Consider the following 22,540-nt stretch of genomic DNA (forward strand, 5'->3'; position numbering starts at 1 on the left):
AGCGATACCTTTAGCCAACTGGGTACCTGATTTTGTCATGCCAGTCGAGGTAGAAGTGGACTTGTGTGCTGCAGGTAGCTGACAAAGTAGCAAAGCCCAGTTCGCCTTGATAGAGACATGTCTTGACATTTGTATCATCAACAGTCTCGCCTGATTATACAGTGAGTCCCCGAAGAGAAACTAACATAAATAAAGCAGCGGCAGACAAACAGAATTTGCACATCGAGGTGCGAGAATTTTATCCAGCTGACCTTAAGGCTTGCAGAAGCTCAGTAATTATTGGCTCAGGACTTGGAATTTTCTTTGTGTTTTCGCTTTGATCGAGCGTCTGCTGCCAAAAATCATTATCTCTTCTTTTTGATGTTTTCTGGACGGTTTCAGTGCATTCACAGCTTGCCATAGTATGAATTTATAACTCATGCATTTGTTTCCTTTGTAGGACTGATAAAAAATGAAAGCTCCCATTCCTCTTCTGATCCTGCTTCATGCTGTTGTGGTCCATTGCCTGAAAGTGGTGTCGAAGAGAGGCTCAGGTAAGTCTCGTCTCATTACACTGACTGCTGTATCTTCTCTCTTTTTCAAATGAAAGAAAATCCAGACAAAAAAGATATAAAATAGTTTACTTACTTTATCCAACAAACAGATACATTAATTGGCTCAGAGATTTGATTCCCTGGAACATAGCAACATTTCAAGGCTCTTTTTTTTTTTGGCCTGAAAGCACAAATCATGTTTCAGTCAACAGCACAGAGATAGCATGGTCTCATTCTGTTGTACTCGGAGACCAGTCATGATGTAAAACAGTGCTGCTCTCACTTTGAACAACTTCATTTATACTTTATTCAAATCGATGTTCAGACAATGAACATCGGAGTGTCACTGTTGTTGTCACATCTTGTTTAATTTGTTGTAGGAGATAAGAACAGATTGTTTTTTCTTGTAGGGTTGAAACACTAATTACATCCTGAGAGTTGTTCAAACTACATGCATTATTTCCACGTAGTGTGTAAAGTTGTCAATCTTTTCTGTCTTCAGTAGCTCTTCAGTGCAGAGTTGCTTTAAACGTGTATAGTGTTGGACGCAATTAGCAGCTCTTTCAAATGATCTTCCAGTAGATGCAATTAGCATCGCTCACTATAGTATTGTCGGACTTTACGCCAATGATCTCGGTTCGATGGCATGTCTTAACATCATCACACCTCAACTCAACCCCGGTGTGCAAAGGTTCACTGTAAGTATATAAATGATTGAATAAGTTGTTTCTTCTTGGATCCATGAAGCACTTTGCATTTAAAGATGCCACTGTGGCCTTTGTAGAAATATCGAAACACATGGATCTGCATGCCTGCACAGACTCAAGAGTAATTAATTTCACAAAAAGGACAGCTGCAAACGAGAGCGACATTTATGGGACATTGGTGTTCATAAAGGAAGCCCTTTACCAGTCTGTTTTTCTTTTTTCTTTCTTTACTATCCAGCGGCTGCTTGCGTCTGGGTTTCTATCCATGCATATTAGACACAGGTGCACAAATGGCCCAAGGCTCATCAAAGGGTTTTCTGCTTTTCCAGCAGAAGTCCCTACGGGCTATCTCTTCCGATGCTTCACGAGCCATTGCCTAGGGCAAGGATTTGAAACGTGTCCACTGATAAATGAACACCCCATTCGAGCCAGACCCCCGTCCTTTGTTCCTTCTCTTTTAGATTGTACGGCTTTATTAGAAGCCATGCTGGTCGCAAGTTAGAGTACCGTTGTAAAAAGGGGATTCTGGGCAATGAAAGCCAGTTTGAAATTGCATTGCTTTCATTTTTATGGAACAGAAAGAAGCAGTGGGGGCAGGAAGGTGAGTATCCCGATGTGATACAGTATCAAGTATATTTTCCAAGAAATGTTTTTCAGGGTTTGGGGCCCCTTTGCTCAATACAAATCTTGTGTGGTTTGTTTGGTCATGTATTTACTACAGATTGCATAAAATTAGGTTCATAATCTCATTTGAAACCCTAAACTTTGACTCTCATAGGAAACTTTGTGCTACTTTTTGTGATATCCACTGGGGAGGGTCATTTATTTCAGCCATTTTAGAGCCAAATGTATTGATATTAATTCAATTTGAATCAGGATACTTACAAAGAAAATGGATAAACATGGACACCTAGTTAGAATTGGTCAAACTGATTATAGATTGAATCTCTGATCAGGCGAGCTTAGATGCTCCAAACTCTCAACATGCAGTGTTTTTGTACCTTCATCAAGAAAGACCTCTATCATGGAGAATTTCATCTGTGAACGTCAGCCCATTAGAGGAAATTAAATGGCTTGATTGACTTCCTCGGGGACAAAGAATCCCCTATCTCGCTTGCTTTCCTTTCGCTGGCTCACAAACACTCGCTTAAAAAAAAACAAAAAAAAAAAACCTCCAGAAACCCCTGCACAGTGCTGCATGTGCACTGCTATTATCTGTAGATTATTAAATTCAAAACACTCGTCTTTGAGTAATGCTTTGTCTGCATTTGTACTTGGGGTGCAAAAACATACAATGCATATCTGCCATACTAATCCTCAGCATGCATATGGAGGAGAACATATCCATTTGTCCTCTGCTGTGGTTCCTCTTTGTTCTGCTGATATGGCCTGAATGGTTGGGCGAACATAATAATTATGTATATTTTCGCGTAATACAGCACATCAAGTTAGATTTTGAAGTAAAACTCCACTCTTGCATGCACTTGCACTCTTGTATTTTATCAGTAAGTGATGTTCGAACCGTGATATACAATTTATTCCAAGAGTTATATCTGTAATTCCATGCCATTTCTTAATTGTAAAGCATCTTGTAGCTGCATTTTGGTTTATTGAGGTTGTCTGTGCTGAGTGATGCAAAATGGCAAATGATGCATGTAGAAATAATAGGCTTGCTGTTTGATTATGCATAGACTGACACCGAATAAGGGAAGTTCATCACAAAATGGAATCTTGGTTGCATCGGGTATTCGAAACCCAAGTCAAAGTCACTGTTGGTTGTTTGTGGTCAGAATGCACATCACAGTTTAACAGATCTGTGATGGCAGAGGTGTAAAGTTTAGAGAAGTGGACTTGTCGCCTTCCCACAGGGAAAATCTGCGTGGGAAAAGTGAACAAGTGACACAGCTACTGTCAAACTGGCCTTGAGCGAGACTCTGCACAATGATTTAATTCTTTATTTCTTCTGTAGAGCACAAGACTGAAGTTGTAAAGTGCAGCTTGAAATGTTACTGGAAAAGTAAACAGTGATCAGAAAAGCATTTAACTATTTAAAAATACTTAAATTTGATGATTTTAGATGAAAATTAGATACAGTGACTAATGAAATAAAAAGGGTCACAAGCTACTGACCTCATTCATCTACTCTTAATTCATCATTTCACAGTAACTGCTGGCATTTAAATGTAGAAAAAAATATTGGGAGGTTGTCATGTTCCACCTTTTGGCAAATATTTAGCATGCAAAGCAGAATTATAAATTAGGAGGTCAGCCTGGTCAATCGGTGCCATCAAATTAATGAATTTGTGAGTTTTTCTTTCATTCTTACCATCCTTGGTCATTAAAAAAAATGAAAAATGGGCAGTGGTGCCTTTATTGTCTTAAACACACAGTCAGCTCCCTCGTCGGCCACTTGTCCCGCGGTATAGAATAGATGCTTGGACGAGGCGTGCCATAAATCCCTGAAAATGCCCGTTTGGTTACTTGGCAGTGAGCTGTTGCACCACACAGCTGCATTTTATTTGATATGAGATCGAAACTCGGGAGATCACTCGAGGTCTCAGTTTAGACTCTCTGAAGTAATAACTATGCATTTATTCTTTTTCGCACTTCAGAACATGGATTACTATCAGAGTGAGAACGAGCTACAGAGGTTACCGTGAATGACTTTAGACAGTCCTGAATACAGAGTGGAACATAAAAAGAGAATGTACTCGCATTGCAAACTCAACTAAACAGGTGGAGGATGTCTAAAATAATCCAGGAGTTTTCTAGCGTCTTTCTGTTTATCTTTGCTGTTCTGTTTTGCTCCATGCAGCTAGTTGTGGTTTCCCAGCATCAGGAGTTTGTGTTATCCACAGGAATTCACTGTGATGAATCCCTACAGCACGTCTGCTGCTGTTTTGGGGATTGGACCTGCTGTCTTTTGTGAACTCTTGAATGACCTGGCTTTCTTTTTTTAATCAGATACAAGATGATATTCATAGAATTCCCAGTGAAGCCAATGCTTTGACTATTTTTACCATCATTTGATTAGGTAGAAAGTAGAAAATAGTGTTATTTGCCCCATGTCGAGGGCTCTAGTTTGGTGAAGATGTGTGCAGTGCTGCATTGTGATCATGGATGATTCGCATACATATGGGCCAGTAGGGGACTCCTCCAGTAGACTCAGTAGACCAATATCAGCAGATTTGATGGTGGTGGAGCAGCAATTTTGCACACAGAAGTCCACATTTGGACATTTGAGGGGTTGTTGGAGTCCTCCAGGAGACTCAAGCCTCATTTTGGACTGTTATTTTTTGCTTCAAGTGTGATTTTGACTTCCGTTTTCACTCATTATTTATTCATTTTTAGCCAGTGTTTGGTCAGATTTCGGCACCAGAACTACTCGCTCAGTTTTAGAAAAGAATCATGTTTTTTTACATGCACCTATTCTCGTGATTGCAAGATGTTGCCCGTGTCCTCTGTGTTAGTTTTGTTTTATCAGTGATCAAAATGGATGATAATTCTTGCTCACTAGAAGGTGGAGAAAATCCCTGCCGGCTCATATGAACAGGAATGATGTGCGATAACAGACATTTATTGAGTTGATAACATCTAAGTCTGTTAGGCTGTCAATTTCCCTTTCAAGATTGGGTTTGTTAGATTTCTTTTAGTATTAAATAACCACAGTTTACAATCGGTCTAGTCTGATTTTGTGGATGAATACAGTTCAGTTGCAATTCTTTACAGCAAGTTTTATGTCATTGCTTCCTGTAAAGGTTCAGATAAACAAATGTTGAACTGAAATACTTGACTCAGGAGCAAAAAGAGGTAAAAGGTCTAAAAACAAAGCAGAGTTCAATAAAAAGGCATACAAGGCTCAATGTGCAATGCTAAAAGCCACTTAATGGACTGATAACGTCTGAATCGGGCGGTGTAGCTGTAGGTTGAGGTGCTTAGAGCTCAAGTGTGCAACTGATGGGAGGAAAAATGAATTGTCAGGATTTTTTTATTTTCTGTCATGGGCTACTCCTAATGACCTATTTACAACCAACAAACAATCAGCTTTTCCATCTACAGATTGGTTGCTTCAGAGTTTTAAGACGAAACATTTCTATTTTCTAGTCACTAAAAGTCACCCCTTAACAAAACTTTTAACACTTGTACCCCCAGCGGACACTGGTGACAGCCGCAGATCCACCATGATATTCCCTGACATTGATTGAGACAAATTTAGCCTCTCTCCTCCCCTCTGCTGTACAGTCATTAGTCCCCATTTTTTTGCCAGACATTGATGAGTCCCCTGACAAATGATGCTTACCTTTCCACAGTCTCCCAGTAATTCCAGCAATACATTACCCATAACGCTTACTCACTGCGAGTGCATCATTCTGTTTGCTCATGCATATGTAAAAAGCTGCTCTCTGACATGTGTTCACATTTGAAAATGGAATACAGAATCCCCTCGCTGCTGCTCCTTGGATGGTCGCAGGGCCCAGCTTGTTTCTCTGATGAATAGTAGCTGTACATAAAACACACTCCACCCCAAAAAGGCCTTGGTTCCCATTAGAGAGCAGCCACTCATCATCTGTGTCTCCCCTTGTATTTATCTACTACCGCAACAGTAGGTCCACGGCATATATTTTTCTCTTTTTTTGCCCACTTTTTTTTTCTCGTTCCGCTCTCGCTGTTGGAAGAATCAAGGACACCATGACAGTCAATTAAATTTACAGTCTTCACACCCGTTGCACTACACGACTCTGGGAGGATGTCAACATTAATACGTCAGTTAAAGGATAGATTCTTCCCCTTCACGTTAATGGGGCTACTCACAATCTGGCCAATAATAAGGGTCCTCTTAATTGGACAAGACAGTGATGCCTAACTGGGGACGTTGGCATACTGCGCAAATTCAATTATCGCAAGCAACTTGACTTTGTAATTGATAATAAAGGACGTTAAATATGGCAAGAAACTGTCAGCAGAATATTTTGAAGGGACACATGAGGAGTGACCCTTGAACTGTGTCCTTTTGTGTCATTTTTTTACACATGAAAAGAACTGTTTGATCAAATATACACCGCTTGAGGTTGTCGGTGATAAAAGCTTTGGCTGTAAAGTCTTGAAATTAGATTTTAAAAATCTTTCTAAAACCAATTCAGGAAACATCAGCTGATATTGGAGACTGGAATTTGTACTGTAAGCTCCCCCTCTGCCTGCATCTCTCTCTGTCAGAGGTACACATGGCTGCATACCTGCGGTTCATCTTCCCTCGGTCAATACCACATACCTGTCACAAATGTTGAATGATTGCCTCCACTGCACCGCCCGTTCATGGCGGGGGGAGATTGATCACACACATGGCATTAGAAATGAAATGGCTTGCCACATGGAGTTGTTTTCCTTCCCTCTGCAGAGAAAGAGAGAAAAAGAGGGAGAGAGAGACCACTCAACAAGTGTGACAGATGTAGGCCTCTTGACAACTGGGGCTACTATGGATATGTGTTCTGGTTTGGAGACACATGCCACAGCCCTCCATGTGAGATGGATGATGATCAATCACCTGATTTATGAGTGGAACCGTCTCTCTGTGGCCTGTTTCCTGACCTGTATAATGTTACAACACCACAGCAATTGAGAAAAATGCCAAGAAGGGGTGTGGAGATGTAGGTTGAGGTGCTTAAAGCTCAAGTGCAGCGGTGATGCTGATGTGTTGAGGATCAGAGATTTTCCGTTTAGGCATTGTGTGGGTTTTGGTTGACTTCATGGATGGACGAAGCTTGTGGTGTAATTGGATTTGGGTTTACTGAAATCCAGATTTGTTAAATAGGGTGGAAGCGTAGGTGGAGCTATTAAGGCTTGACACCTGTCAGTCAAGCAGATATACCCCCGAACACAGCCCTGGTTTAGTCTTAATATGTTCGTAGGTGAAATAAATTAAGACTTGCATTTGGTTTCAGTAGTTTATCTTGAATAAAGTTTGCATATGTTGTCTTACAAACATAGAATAGACAAGTATCATTTTACTTTTTAAACTTTGGGTCAAACCCCAGTAAGTCTTGCCTAAAGCCAGTACTCTTTGTTTCTTCACCCAGACAACTAAGAATAGAAACTCATTGCAGTGCGTGTGCTTTACCAAAAATTAACAACCCCTTTGAGATTCCTTGCACAGGTTGGTTACATTGTCCACAGGGCATGTTGTCTGCATCGTCCTTCGAGTGTCTAGATTCTACCTCAATGCATAAGCAAGTCTAAAACCCATAATGTGTAATGCTGCAGACTAATAATGACTGACTATCTGTAATCAACCTACCGCTAAGTCATCTATAGGTTTCCTGGAGAGTGGTCAATTCATGTTAATGTTATTTTTCTATTGGGAAGACTCATAATATATGTTCAAATGGTCAATATTCAAACATACACCTTCCTGCTATCTGGTTGCTTTGGGTGATGAAGTGCAATGAGGAAAAACACGCAGTATACAGTATTTGTTTGAAGTAATTTTCTGTAAATTCTCATAGTTGAACATTGTACTCACAGGCACAGTTTTCAGATCCAGTTTCTGATTGAAATGCTTCCGTTTCCTTGCCACCTTGATGTGTTGTGCTTTCTTTTTTCTGCCCATTGTCTTTGAACCTCAACTGTCTGCAGGCATTCGACATTAAATACCATATATTGCATTATCTTCATTTTAATATTTCTCTGTGAAAGATAATATGTTCATTTCAGGCTCCCTTAGCAAATTATGCAGCCCACTTTAACAGCTGGGGCGTTTGGTACCAATTTGAGAGATTATATGTGTGGATGATAATGAGCTTTAGTCCGAAAGAGGATTTAAACATGGAGAAGGCTGGCCACTGCTTAATTTAAGAAAATCTGGCTCTCAGGTTTAGGAAGGAAGACTTTGGAGGAAATAAAAACTCCCCAATGGAACCAAAAAAAAGGAAAACTGTGAAAATGAAAAGTAAATAACATAGCATTTGTAATCAGGTTAGGGTAAATTGGACATAAACAGCAATGGTCCTGGAAATTATTTTAATTCCCCTTGACTGCTTGGCTCTCACAAAGCGAAGCTACAGGGGGAAATGGAGGTGTAGTCTCTTAGCACTATGCAAATTGCCCGAAGGCGGCGATGGGACTGTAACCAAAAATATCACACATTTAACCCGGGGCTGATCTGCATGGTTAATCCACGTGGGCACTCCCCCTCACTCTGTGTCCGTCTGTCTGTCTGCCGAGCAATGTTTGTGTTTTGAGGTGTTCTTTCTTGCCTCTCTTTCTCTCCCAATTGAAAATGGCAGTTGGCTCTTCTTAGTCCCTCTCAAAAATCAAAAAGTTCCTTCATCTTGCCGCTGTCCCTTCTGATCTCTCTGCCATTTCTCTCCATCACCTCGCCTGTCTTTACGTTTCACCCGCCCGTCCCTCCTCAACCCTCCCGTGCATAGAAAGCGAGGGTTTATTGCCGCCTTTGATTGGTGACTTTATCGGTGAGGCCAGACAGGATCACCGGGGAGTCACGGAATAATTAAAGCAATACACTGACGCCTAATCCCATAATCATCATTAGATTTTAACTGCTTCAGACCAACAGGCTATTTCACCAAAAGTCAAGGCCTGTTTTTTTTTTTCCCCCATCCAAGAGCAGCAGCAGCATCTGTGATTTCTTTTTGCCGATCTAATTTGAAAATAGCACCTCCTAATATGTAGACCAGAGACCAAATTCTATGCCTCTCCTTTAAATTGTACACCTGCAGCATCTGTTCAAGTGGGGTAAAATTGAGCTAAATGATAGTTCACATCCCTCCTTGATAAAGGGTCTTACTTGAGAAGGACGAGCAGACCCTCCTCCTTTTAAAACAGAGTATTTAGGGTTTCTTTTTTATCATTTGCGGAAATCTGGCAAACTGCTACTTTGACTTCCACTTATCTCAGCCTTTGCAATCTCTCGGACACTCGATTCTTTGTCTTTTTTATTCCAGTGTTGCAACTCTTAGAGTACATTGCTTTCCTATTGATTGCAGCGCTAACTTTGTTTTGGGCTGCTGCAACTCAGTTAAGTTTGATTTCTGAGGGGAGTTCATTGATTTGCATTGCAACACTGTCTCTCGTCATTTTCCAACTTTATCCACTTCTGTAATTAGCCTTGTTCTTCACCTGCCGGTTTCCATTTTAAATAGTGGGCATTTTAAAGGCATAAGCAACTTAAAACCTGAAAACCTTTCTCTCTGGGTCATTACTGAATTATTTCTTTGCAGAAATTAATTTTGAATAAATAGGTTTACAAGGAAAAAATGCGTATTTACTTCTATATCACACTTAAATGTGTTTTCCCCTATTTTATGAAGAGCATGCATTACTTTTTCAGCCATCTGTACACACCAGAATGTATTGTATATCCAAGGACTTATAGCTTTACTCAGGGATCATTTCTCTTTATTGATAGCTTGGGACAAAAGATGAAATTTTCAGCTTTTTTTTTCCCCCACATGACTGCCACTGCTATACACACAGCACAGTGCAGTGTTTTGTTGCCATGACAACATCTATATATGAGTTTTGGGAAGTTTCTCTCCATGCGCAGGAATGATGGGGGGAAACTGTGTTTGTATTTCTTAAAGCGACTGGGAGGAAGATAAGTAAATCAATTGAAAGAAGATTTATAGTGTGGGAGACTGTGGCTTTCTCATACACTTATTTGTACACGGAGCAGGATTGTGGATTACCGACAACTGTTCAATACAGTAATGACTGTTTTCTACAAACATGGGCAGGGAATGGAATTACCATTGAAGTGTACATGCCGTTATTATGAAATTAAATTGTGTGTGTGGGTGCACATTTTCCCTCTTCCCGAGTGTCGACACAACAAGATGGACCGTGGTGGAAATCAAAAGAAGTTGGATGATGAGAAATGATCAATTCTAGGTTTAAGGCCACAAGATCAATGTCATTATCCAGACTACCAGACACGGATGTAGATAACATGCAGGTCTCTGTGCTACGTTAAGATGAACATACAGTGGAAGAAGATATATTTTGATCCAATCTGTCAGATAAGGATTGCGGTAAATAAAATAATCTTTTTTCTGATCGGTACCTGCACAGATGTTAGTCTGATCCTTCTTTATTGTAAAGTGAGAACACAATTTGTGGCAAGATGCTTAAGATTCCAATCGTTGGAAGCGATTTGCCTAATGAAGGCAAAACATTGTGCCAACAAATTTATGTTTCTGAGTTAGACACTCGTCCCTTTCCTATGGAGCTGCCTCATCAAACAAATGCGCAATGAGCTCCTTTGTTTTAAATCACAGGTATGCTAAGGCTGCATTATCAATTGATAGTTAATTAGCTAACACAAATGAAGCGCAGTGGATGTTGTTGATAATGCTGTTTGAAGCTTGTCTTAGGGTTGACGCATCCGCAAGGTCCGTGCGACTTCATGTGAAGGAATTATGTCATTTTAGCAGCCACGCCCCCTCACACCGCCCTTCTCAAGCGTAAAATTTCTGTATCGTGCACCTCCAAGTTTTTCTAACAACACAGACTAAGACATGCGGAAAACTGGCGGAAGAACCAGAGCTCCTAGCATCAGAAGTTCAGAAATACAACCGGGTTATGAACAATTCATGGCGAAAAATTAAAACTGTTGAAATGCAACTGTTCTGGAAAATGCCATGTTGTAAATGGTGTAAGCTATGACAAACTTCTTCTACTCTAGTACCGTGCTAGACGTGTGTTTGCAATAAACTGCCCCTGTTTGGGAGCAGACACCGCATGCAGTATAAATGAGACACTCTATCCCGAATGTCTCATTTCCGCACGTCACGTTTTGTGCGGAAACCATACCCCAGCCTGTAGTCAACATGATTTGTTCTATATGGCACTGGAAATCTGTACAGATGATCCTGGCTGACCTCAAATGCATGAGCACTGGCTAGAGTTCCATTAAGCATCACAGAAGACTTTGTCATGGTGGCCTCACTGCTTAGTTTAATGACCACCTATGTAACATTAAGTAACAGCTTGTGTTCCTCATGCATTTCAGATATTGGGTTGATTTTAGTCGTTTCAGTGTACTGTAAGTGTGTACTATTTACAATATGGTATCGGAGTGTTTGCCCAAATATGTGACCAAGACATCCCTAAATGTACGTCAAAATTAGTGAGCAGCAAAACTGCTTATCCATGTGTAAGCGGACGACTAATTTTCCGTTTCACATTTGACCCTGTAAACCAATTATTTGCTTGTTAGGACTGGACTTGAAAAATATTCAGATGACGGATAATGTCACTGGATGGGAAGTTTGTGGCCTTTTCCTGCCTTCAGTGTCGCCATTGTGAAAGAAGCTGCATGAATAGCGATTTTTAATTAGCCCGACCGTGCACAATGAGGCTGTGGTCGCTTGAGAGGTGAAGTTTTGTGAATGCAGGAAGTCTCCCAACAACGTAGCATTTGATGAGGCTGTCAAGCTCCCTCGCGTCAGCCAGGCACTCAGCGTGTGGCCTTTTTCAATGCTTCTTTATTGGAAAGTTTGAACACATCCTCTCTCACTGTGTTGATTCCCTGTTCACAGTCTCCCCATCGCTCAGTGACAGCTAAGAACAAAAAACACTACTCTCTTGTTTCCTTTGTATATTTTCTTTAGCTTAGTTCTCCCTATTTTTTTTTAGTCAAATTTGGATCCGTCAAAGCACAATCAACCTATTTCTGCAACAAGCAGAGGCACAGTGAATCCTTACAGGTCTCAAGGGAGTCCTGCCAAGTTTAGGGCTTTTCGGTTTTCCACCTCTTTTTTTTGGACGGAAGAAAGGATGTAAGCTCACTCGCCAAGGAGTATGCCTTTGTTGGTTGCAGGAGACTGACGCACTGCAGGAGTTTTGGAAACAAACCAGGTTGACTCTATTCTCCAGGCCTTGGCTGCTTTTCTCACCACTGTTCTTTACTCTGAAGATACAAGCAGGTCCCATTCAAATCGTACCACTTAGCATTTTTATTATAATTAGCAGGGAATTACCTGGTATTCCGCCCATAGGAAAGTATGTCATTTAAGCCAGAGAAAAAGCACCTATTGTTTGCGCTACTTTAATTAAGACGCACCAAATTTCCTTTTAAAAAATCCAGTCTGTTCAGAATTCTGCTCAACTATTCCCTGCAAGCTCGCCTTGTAATTTCATTTGGCACGATTTACAGTGAAGTTCCGTCACATATTTCCTTGTCATGTTTATTGCTCGCGTTTGATGTGGAGCAATGGTTGAAATATTTAAGGCCTTTTATTTACGATCCTCCGGGGTCCAAAAAATGGTAGAAGATGGCAGTTGATTTCCCTGCAGTCTGATGATCAATAAATTCTACATATTAATTAAGTTAAACTGTCATCTCCAAGGCCTCTCTCTGGGATAAGCCTCACTCTGGTCTCTTATCGGCCAATCACGGTGCAGCATGGTGCTGCACAGCCTCCCCCACAACTCCTCCGCGTTCATGAAACGAACATATGTACAGAGGTGCCGCATTGGGAGTGTGTGTTTCAGCGAGAGAGGCAGCGGCATGAGTGGTCATCAGTAATTTACAAGAAGTGTTTTTCATTTATGTCCTTTTATATGACATATAAGGGGCAGCTCTGCAAATGTGAAAAGTTCTCAGCTGTGGATCAAACAGCTATGAAATGCTTTTACAGGCCCAGTGGCTTTCTAAAACGATTAGATTCCATTAACGTGTGAAACGTAAATAAAAGAGAACAGAGTAGATTTGAGTCCTGGGGAAACACCGCAATGTGCTCCTAATCCCGGCGCTGAAAAGACGAGTCAAAAAGAGAAGAGACGTACGGAGGGAGCGACTGTCATTACAGAGGGAGCCTCTCAGGCCAAAACAATACCAGACTTCTGGCTGGCGTAGTTCAGATTCCGCCTTTATCATGACAGCACAGAGCCCGCAGCATCCGAAGAGCCTTCACATCTTTATTAGCATCTTCTGCTAACTGAGAGGCACTACAGATGTTAGTAGGCGTTACATCTCTGTATCCTGCCAGTAGCCAAGCAACACGGCACGCCACAACCTCAACAATCCGAGTGTTTCTGCGCTCTCAGCACATCCTCGCGCACAGTTTCCCTCTCGCCGAAACAGGATTAAAGATGTTCCTCTCTCCACAACCTTAGCCGGTGCATGTGATCCCACCACAGGGTAATAAAACAGTTCCTGCTCCATTCAGCCTCAGATAGAAGTTTCCCCCCACCGCATATCATTTGACATCAAAAACACTTAAAATAAATTGCTGTGTGAAAATGCAATGTTCAGGCAGCCAATTAAGTTAGATTCTTGAAGTGTTACCCTGTGAGCGTGTGTAATGAGGCCCATAGCTTTACTGAGAAGTCTGCTTGCTGCTGTTTGACAAAAGATGTTTTTTTTCTTCCCTTCTCTCTTTCATTCACATGGAGCCTAATGAGTGGTGGAGATGATACCGTCTCCCATCAACACATCAGATGACAGATCAAATAGCCTGATGAATGATTAGCACTCCTTTTACAAGACCATACAGGTTTCTCCTTACCTGTAAAGACAATTAATTAAAGGGGACTACGGTGCTAACATGCAATCATTAAAGCTCTCGATTTATTTTGCACCCACATCCTATTTGTCTGCCTAGATTTAATGACAACACATCTGGCAAAAACAGTTGGCGTAAAAGGCTAAACAAAGCAAGACAGTTTATGGTAATTCTATTTTGATATCTGACAAGTCATCTGTCCCGGTTCCAGCCCCGATCCACTCCGAAATAAAAGTATCCAAATCCAATTCCAACACCTTTCATTTGCTTCGCATTGAAATTCAAATATGGCCTGATTATAATGTTTAATGTGCATGCCACCCTCAGCGATTTTAAAAGCGTGTGATATAGGCATGAAAGGGGCCTATTTTTCGCTGTTCGCAATGCTCTCTAAGGCTCTCTGTCGCTTTTTTTGTGCACCAAGTGCCTGGTCTTGAAAAACACAAGGACAGCTAAGGATTATGGTTCTGTATGCGTCTTTCATTGCCTTTAATATGCAAATAAAAGATTAGCTTTGGAGGGAAAGTGTTTGGCATCGGAGGTGTTTCTACTGGGAGGTGATGCTAACCATTCCCACCTTGTTTTCCCCCCCTTTGCAACATCACATTTAACCATTTCCCCAACAGAGAGTAAACCAGGTCAGCGAGGAAGCGTGTAGACGATAGCCTACAGTGTTACAGCTGCTACATGAAGGGAAAACGCAAGGTTTAAATAACATGACTCAGTATTACTAATTTAAGTCGAAGGCAAGTGTCAGAATTTGATTTGAGCCACATGGCAAAAAAATAAAAAAATGATGACTCTCTCTGCATGGCTCATGCACATCAAACAAAATAAGAAGACGACATCACTGCAATTCATAGCAAAAGCCAAATGCAGCTGGGTAAATGACTTTGGTATTACACTGTCAGAAAAACCATTTCAAATGTGCCATGGGAAGCAATTCCAGCATTTCTTTTGATCTCTGGTGCGGAGGGGAGGAGGAAGGATTAGGAAACATTTCATATCACGGAATTGTGATCCCGGCATTAGAGCCATACAATGCGGCATGTAATGTCAACATATATAATTGAGTGATTTAAATGACCTAATTTCTGTGTGTGGGCTACCTCCTCTGTTGCGCCAGAACACTTAACCCCTTCAGCAAACACTTCAGGCTCAGATCCGAGCAAGATTACTGATTCTCCACCTCCTTCAGGCTTTGACCCGAAAGTCTGTTCACCCATGAGATCAGGGGATGTAGTGACCACCACAGCGTGTGGTGTCAAACACATATAAAGAAGCATGCTAACCTATTCTGCAGCAAAGTCTGCAAGTCAAGCATTTGCTTAGTCTGAAACAAAGTGCATTGAATTTAGATCGAAAGCCCATCGCACATATTAAATCAGCATTCAAGGTACATGCGGCGCTGTTGTTTGGAATATTGATTGCCGAGTGCGCGCTCACATACACACGTTGAGATGGTGATGTGCAGATTATCCAATCACAAGTCCACGCCGACCGTGTACAATTGATCAGAGTGCATTTGCTCGAGGCTGACAACCCAGTGGGCATTCATAGAGTCTCTGACTAGCTCAGAGGGGGGTTAAGGATTATTGACTGCCGGATAAAGAAAACAGAGAAATCTGCAGAATAGAGAGTCACCAAATAATTGGATTAAACAAACAAATTAGCGTGCTGAATGTATAATCAGAACAATGAGGCACCCCAAACACTTCCTTGGTGGACGAGCTGCTTGGAGGTTTTAAAGCTCATTTAAAACAAGATTGGTGTCCCAGAAATAACCTTGATTGATGGTCAAGATTTCTAACTTAAATGCAGACATGGCAATCATGTCTTGTTGTTTGTCTTTCCCTCTGCTAATTGGTCAATGTGTGGACATTTTCCCACAGAGACTTTATGTGCACATCTACCCCTAATGACTTTAGCATAAAGGACATTCTCGCCTTTCAGTCTCTCTCCGAGTCAGTCGGTGAATCTGAAATTTGCCAGTCTGTGTGTTTGGCGTGCCTGAGAAACGCCTGTTTTATACGTTCCTTGACCTCTTTCAAGCCTACAGAATGGAGTCAGTGTGTGCCTGAGCAGCCTAATTGGGTTGACAGCACAATGTCTTGCCTCCTGCCTCACATGCATGACATCCAGCTCTTTGACAGTGCGCCCTGCCTCTGCAGTCCTTTGGCTGTCCGAGGTAGTAGCACTTGAGTGAATGTTTAAACAAACCACCCCGGACGACTTGACGCTGTCGACTCCACCAAACGCTTTTCGAGTGTTTGCATTTTTTATTGTTGAGTTGTAAACTCTTACAAACAAAAGCAATAGTGGATGAAATGTGGCTCGGACTTAATGAATAGATTTTAATGGACACTCTAGGAATGTGTTTGTTAATTTTCTGTCCGTGCATGTGCGTGCGTGTGTGGTTTTAATGAAGCTGAATGAATTGTGCATCGGGTTGCTGGTGCGTGTAGCGCGATTATATCGAATATGTTTCTCTGTGTTGTGTGGTGCCAATGGTTTAAAAAAAGCTGCGTAGGTGGAGAGTTGGTGGGAAGGAAGGAATGAGGAGCAAAGTACGCAAGGCCCGGGCTCCATGAATTCATTTCCCCTCTCTCCTGTGTCACGGGGACCTCGTCTGAACCCATTATGGTGGTAACAAGGTGACAGCGAGCGGTCCTGCTTCGGGTTCTGGCCTCCGGAGCTGTCTGGCTGCCCGTCTATGTTAATTAAGGGAGAGAATGAAAGTGTGAGGTATGGGGACACTGTTGGACAAAAGCGTTTAACTAGATAGCCCGGATAAGGACAGAGTTTCACTCTTTCTCTCAGATAAGTTTGCAGCTTGCAGGTGGAGCTAAATGGATAATGCTTTACACTGAGAGGCCTTGATTCATCGAGGTAGGAGAGGTATACAAATCACCATGAATTACTAGGACCTTGTTAGGCTTGTATTATGTTGGATTCTGTAAAGTTAGAAGCCCTGATCATTCGTATTTCCATTACCCACATCATTCACATATTATTGAAAGAACTAGTGCTCTTCTGAAATACCGTCCTGAGCTTTACAGCTATGTAGAGATGGACGGAATAAAATGTTTGTCAAATGGAAAGCCTCCTTCTCCCTTCCATCTCCACTCTCCACTGTGGGAAAAGTGGCGTCATCTTTCTGCGAGGGAAATGGCATCGGCAAAGTTCACTGGAAGAGCATTTTTAGTGCAAAGTAAGTGGGCGATCAGGAGATGTCATCAATTCCAATGCATGCCAGTTGCCACGGAAACAGAAGTGGAGAGGCTTTTATCAAGGATCCTGTTAAACATTTAGAGTGTGCAAGGCTCAGAAAGAGACAGAGGAAAGAAGAAAGAGAGCGGAAGAGATGTGTCGTGGACAATTGTCCATCTTTTCACTCCGAGCAGCACAGTTGGAAGTGATGAAATTATACAGCACGCAAACCTTCCATTTACATAATGGCGTCATTTTAACATCACAGTTGAACACGGCCTTAACATCTAAATCAGACATTACAATTTTTGTTTCAAATAAAATGTGAATTGTCATGATGCAGATCCTTAGAGGTGATGTATGAGTATTGATTTCATACTCTCTCATTGGGGTTTTCTACCAGTTTTGACAAACAAGAGGGCAGATGATGTTGTATTTGTGTTTCATCCCAAAGTGCGAGACATTACTGGAATTCACCCCAACACCCAACTTGGACTTTATCTCCACAAGTGAGCAAAACTGTGTCCGGGCTCGGCACATAAGCACAACGGTTACGTGGCACCTCCTGATCGAGGAGCCCTTCTCCAGTGGTAATCTCCCAGCAGACAGGCCCTAAATGGGAAAGGGCTCTCGCGGTAACGGCGTGGGCTCAGCAGATAGGAGCTCTGTGTAATTCCTGTTAATTACTGTCCAGGAGGAGATAAGACCTGGTTGGAGAGGCTAAGAGAAGAGATAAGGAGGATCAGGGATTCGCCTGAAGGATTTTCCACCCCTTGGGCAAAAACAGTCCAGTTGTCGAGAAATAGTCTTTAGTTTGAAGCAACCCTGAAGGAGTTGTTGTGGTTTTTTTTTCTACTTGCTGAACTAATGAACAGTGGCTGTTCTTAAGAGCAATGAACGAACAGGAGGTTTTATCCATTATGGTGACTGAATAAGTTTCCCTTACAATGCTGACTGGAGGATGCTGTCAAAGTGTTTCCGTTCCATTCTTGTGTGACTTTCCAAAAAGATGGTGGAATACAATGTGAATTCCAGTGTGCTACCATTATGTGGATGTCCCTAAGTTGATGCAGTCAAAAAAACACCTGAAGATCTGGTTTATGTTGCAGAATACAATTTCATCATCGAAACCCACCTCATGTTTGTGTTTGCGTCAGCATACTAGCATAAAGCTGCAGTAGGCAATAATTTCTAGAGTTTAAAATAAATGATTGTCTTGCATCTCTAAGTCTCACCTTGTAGCTTCAGCTGGAATTCAAATCCTAACGACATCCATTTCCCTAGTTGCTATTCATAATGTTTCATCTTATCTATAAAAGGCCCTATGATTGGCTAAAATCTCCCATCACAGGCTAGATTTTCTAAAGTCTGAAATCAGAAATCTGGTCTCCTGTTAGTCCACATGAATTGCAACAGGCGAAAATGTTCTAATGCAATTTTAGTCCAGTGATGCCAGAAAAATACTGTCTACCCCAGCTTTTAATTTCCTTTTTAAATAAAATAAGTACAAACAGTTCTATCACAGCATCATCTTTTATTTTGAAAAATCTACCTTTATTATATCCATGACCTTGGATAGAGATGTCTTTGTTCTTGCGCTCTTAATGCTGTCACATCAAATGTTTCTAAAGTTAAGAATCTTAGAAATTCTGCTGAGGTCAGAAGTTCAACAAGCAGGAACCTTGAGTGATTTTAGATTGTTTTGTTGATTGCTATTTCAAAAGTCAAGAGTGTATTCTCTCTGCGCTGAAAAAACACTTGCAATTGAATTTCAATTTAATTATTTGTTTTAAGTTTTTAGCTTTCCTCTCTCCTTGCACAGTCAAAAAGCACATCAAAACAGGCGTATTGAAACACTCTTATGCTGCACTTGAGTAAGACCATTGATGCCACTGCAAATATTCACAGCATGACTTGAGGGATTTTCTTTTAAGAATAGTTCAAAGCAATTCACCAAAAAACATGAGACCTATGAGACCCAATTCATTTCTTTTTTGCCACATTCCAAGTCTCCATTACCATGTGTCGGGGATGAATCTTACAAGTTGTCAGTCACCTCTGCTCTACCATGAAATCAGACCAAATCCTCGTTCCTGTTTGTCTGGTTTTCTCCACCGCCATGGCGTCGTCTCTGCAGACCTCTGACCTGCAAACCAACAGAGCTGTTCGAAAAGAGGAGTGGGAATGTGTGATACTGTATGAAAAATAGGAGACTGATGAGAGAGGACAACTTTGTGGTTCTTTGAAGGAATTGAACACTGCATGGTAAACTGCAACGGCTCCCCGGGGCTTCAACTACACAGATATATGAGCTCATATTGGAGAAACGAGGCTAGTTGTCTAAATGCATTACTGTAATAAAACCTGTGAGGGGGAGTGTTGCTGTGTATCTGCGTTTTGACCTTGTTAGTATTAAGTTCATGAATTGCTCTCTGGGGTGTGCACGCTGGCAAAGGCACCGGTGGTCTGACTGTAAACTCATCTCTTACTTTTTTTTCGGTTTAATTATCGTCTTTGTTCCCACTTATTAACGGCTCGGCAAAAGAAATCGTGTCTTCCTCTCTCGGCAGCTCATCATTAGCAGCTGAAGCATATTTTTGCGCTTGTAATACACAGAACACGGAGATACTAATTACCTTTCAGTCACCAATAAGGCTTGGTTTTACCGCCCACTTCTCAGTGAACTGTGGCTGCTGTAAAGAATCAGACATTTGTGAGGCGTCCATACAAATCGCATAATATGACAACCATTCATCAGTTTGATAAATGATTATCAAAAAGAGCTACTGAGAATATGTAAATTTCCGCACTTAGAGATCACAGTGCGCCTCACTCTTAGTGATTAGAGAAGTTTCTCACAAGTGAGAATAAGCAGTTTGTGATTACACAGAGGGACTTTTATTTCTTTATTTTTCCTAAATACACTGGAGAAGTACCAAGGGATCGGGTAAATTTGATTCTCCAGCTGAAATAGATGTAAATGCCTGTAATTTCCTTCTCCTCTGTCTTTTAAATGGTTTCTCATTTGATCATACACTGTGATTAAATTAGTCAAATCTGTGCACTGTGCCTAATGGACCTTCTATTGTTCTAGATATTAGACAACACAGGAGATCATTTAACACTTCTTCAGAGTTAAATGATTTGTGTGATGATTTTAAGAGCACTTTGATGAGTCGCTGTGTCTGTTATAGCACACAAATGTATACATTATTTTCCATTTAAGCCAAATGGAGGTTTTTGAAGCAGCTAAGTCGCTATTTAAGACATTAAGGCGCCACCTACTTGGTGTCTGGTCTTAACTCTGCAAAGTGAAGATGGTGGAGAAGATAAGAAGGTGCAATGTTAAATGTTAAATAAAATAAATAAAAGTCAGAAAACAGTTTCGTACTAAGGGGAAAAGGGACAGTAAGGACGGACAGTTCAGTAGCCATTCAGCCTCCACATGACCCAGTTTCCACCGAGCACTTTGGTAAACGATTAAACTAAAGCCGACATGTTCTTGCTGAAGTATTTAAGTGTCTGAAAGGTAAACAGGTTGTAGAATAAAGCAGAAATAGAATGGTGCTGTGGTGCTACACATATTTGTGGTACAATCATTCATGCAAGAAACACAAGCCGGTCCATCGTGAAGAATGGCGCTACCTGGCAAGAAGATTCCATTTCACTCCCTTAATGCCTCCGTGAGTTTTTCTGGTCATATGCTGTAAAGTTACAATAACAGGGGCGTCAGTCTCAGCAGGAATTAGCAACATTGGTGTGTTATGTGAGGCGGAAGTGCCTGTTTTGTGCCATGATGCTTGACAAACCTCATTTTATGATGCACGCTGGTGTTTGGGGTTTTTATGAAAGTCGCGTTCAATATACTATGCAACTGTAATGCATGTCATGCGGTGGAAGTTGAATGTATATTTATTGAGCGCACGTCTTCCATTTCAAGGCCCCCAAGGCTCTTTATGTCACTAACTGCTTCTGGGATAACATTGCATGAGTAATAAGATGAACTGAATGCATCTTGTGTGTTCATAGACAAATATTTTCCATCTTAAGGCCCATTGTATTGGGCCTTTTTCTGTCTGTAGACATGGAGTCAAGGAGAGCCACATTTAAAAGGTTATGTATTGAATTGACATTAGAAATAGCAACTGCTTTACTTTGTGTTGTGCTGATGCAGTCCTCCAATAGAGAATCTCTGAGGAACCGAAACACCCGTGTTGAAAAAGTTAATCCGTATCCAAGTTTGGTTTCAGTGCTACAGTTAGGACTCAAGTACACTGGTAGATCTGCAGGGGACCAGGAATGACTGATGACTTCACAGTACTGCGTCAAAGACAAACTTATGACAATAGCAGTGCCACAAAGACACAGATTTTTGCGACAATTTTCAACAATACATCACAATATTTGTGTTATTGAACCCAGCAAGCAGGGGATGTTCCTCCAACATTGGCTAACATTACCTATGAGTTCTAATAAAGCTTTTAAGAAAACATTTTCATCTAAGATATTTATCATTTTGAGTAATATTCCTATGAGCTTTAAAATGAACTATGGCAACTTAGAAAAATTCAGATGATGTCTGGAGGATGTTGTTAGAAGAAGCAACAGATGACCTTAACAAAGGTGGAGCATTTTGCCTGTAATATTCCGAGCATGTTTTGGGAATGCTATTGTTGATAAAGTTCTGCAACATTTGAAAAACACCACCTTTAAAAAGAACTTTCTAAGAACTAAGATAAAGCTTCCTGCTTAAAACATTACTAGAACCTTGTGGAACGTTTTTAGGGCTTTTTTTTAATTTAAACAAAGATAATCCAACTGTTATGAAGAAAAAATACACGGGTCAATATATAACTGTGGAACTTTTTGTATCATAGTTGACATTTTTGCTGTTTTCAGGCCTAAAATCAACATGGCCGCCTATAGCCACTAGCACTACCACGATATGTGAGTCAGATTGTTTCAGTATCAGTCAAATATCAATATTTAATTATTTTTGTCAGTATATCAATAATGTATTACAAAAGGACATTATATTGCTCTATCTATATCTTGTCCCACCCCTTATAGTGAGTGCCACTGAGAGTAAAAGTCAAACCTCATGCAAGATTCCTTCAGATGTAAACAAGCATTAGTTGCTGGTAGTACTAGCCCAGTATAGAAATACCTTTTAATCTTGTAGGCATTTAGACAGCAGTAATGTGGCCAACCTTCTGACTTATCTAAATGCACGATGGGATTGCAAAAGAGTGCATGAGAGATGAAGAGGGGGAATTGTGAATTTAATTCATCAATGAAATACAAAAAAGGCACATTCTCTTCGTGGAGACTCCAGTGTTGCTTTCCACCTCTGCACGTCTCCACAGCTGCAAGACAATAAATCACAAAAAGCATCATAATAACTTTGTTGTCGCCTTGTCACATCACAAAAAATTACGGTATAATGCGCCTAATCTTTGTAGCTTCAGAGACACAGGGAGAATAAGCACACCGTAGTCTCTCTTACTCTGGAAATAAAGTAAATCTTATTTCTCTTCTGCCACCTCACAGTTTGAATCAGTTTGTCACA

At 41.0% G+C, this 22,540-nt stretch overlaps 1 protein-coding gene across 2 annotated transcripts in view; it reads left to right on the forward strand.

Moving 5' to 3' along the window:
* The first annotated feature begins 438 nt into the window (after positions 1-438).
* The window catches only part of LOC110962283 (interleukin-1 receptor accessory protein-like 1), a 265,262-nt gene continuing 243,160 nt past the window's right edge, over positions 439-22,540 (forward strand). For both annotated transcript variants that reach the window (XM_051942388.1, XM_051942389.1), the window contains exon 1: positions 439-533. In XM_051942388.1, coding sequence (XP_051798348.1) covers positions 452-533 — 82 coding nt within the window. In that variant the 5' untranslated portion in view covers positions 439-451. The remainder of the gene's footprint in view (positions 534-22,540) is intronic.

Source organism: Acanthochromis polyacanthus, chromosome 22, assembly GCF_021347895.1.
Source record: "Acanthochromis polyacanthus isolate Apoly-LR-REF ecotype Palm Island chromosome 22, KAUST_Apoly_ChrSc, whole genome shotgun sequence".
Taxonomy (NCBI): domain Eukaryota; kingdom Metazoa; phylum Chordata; class Actinopteri; family Pomacentridae; genus Acanthochromis; species Acanthochromis polyacanthus.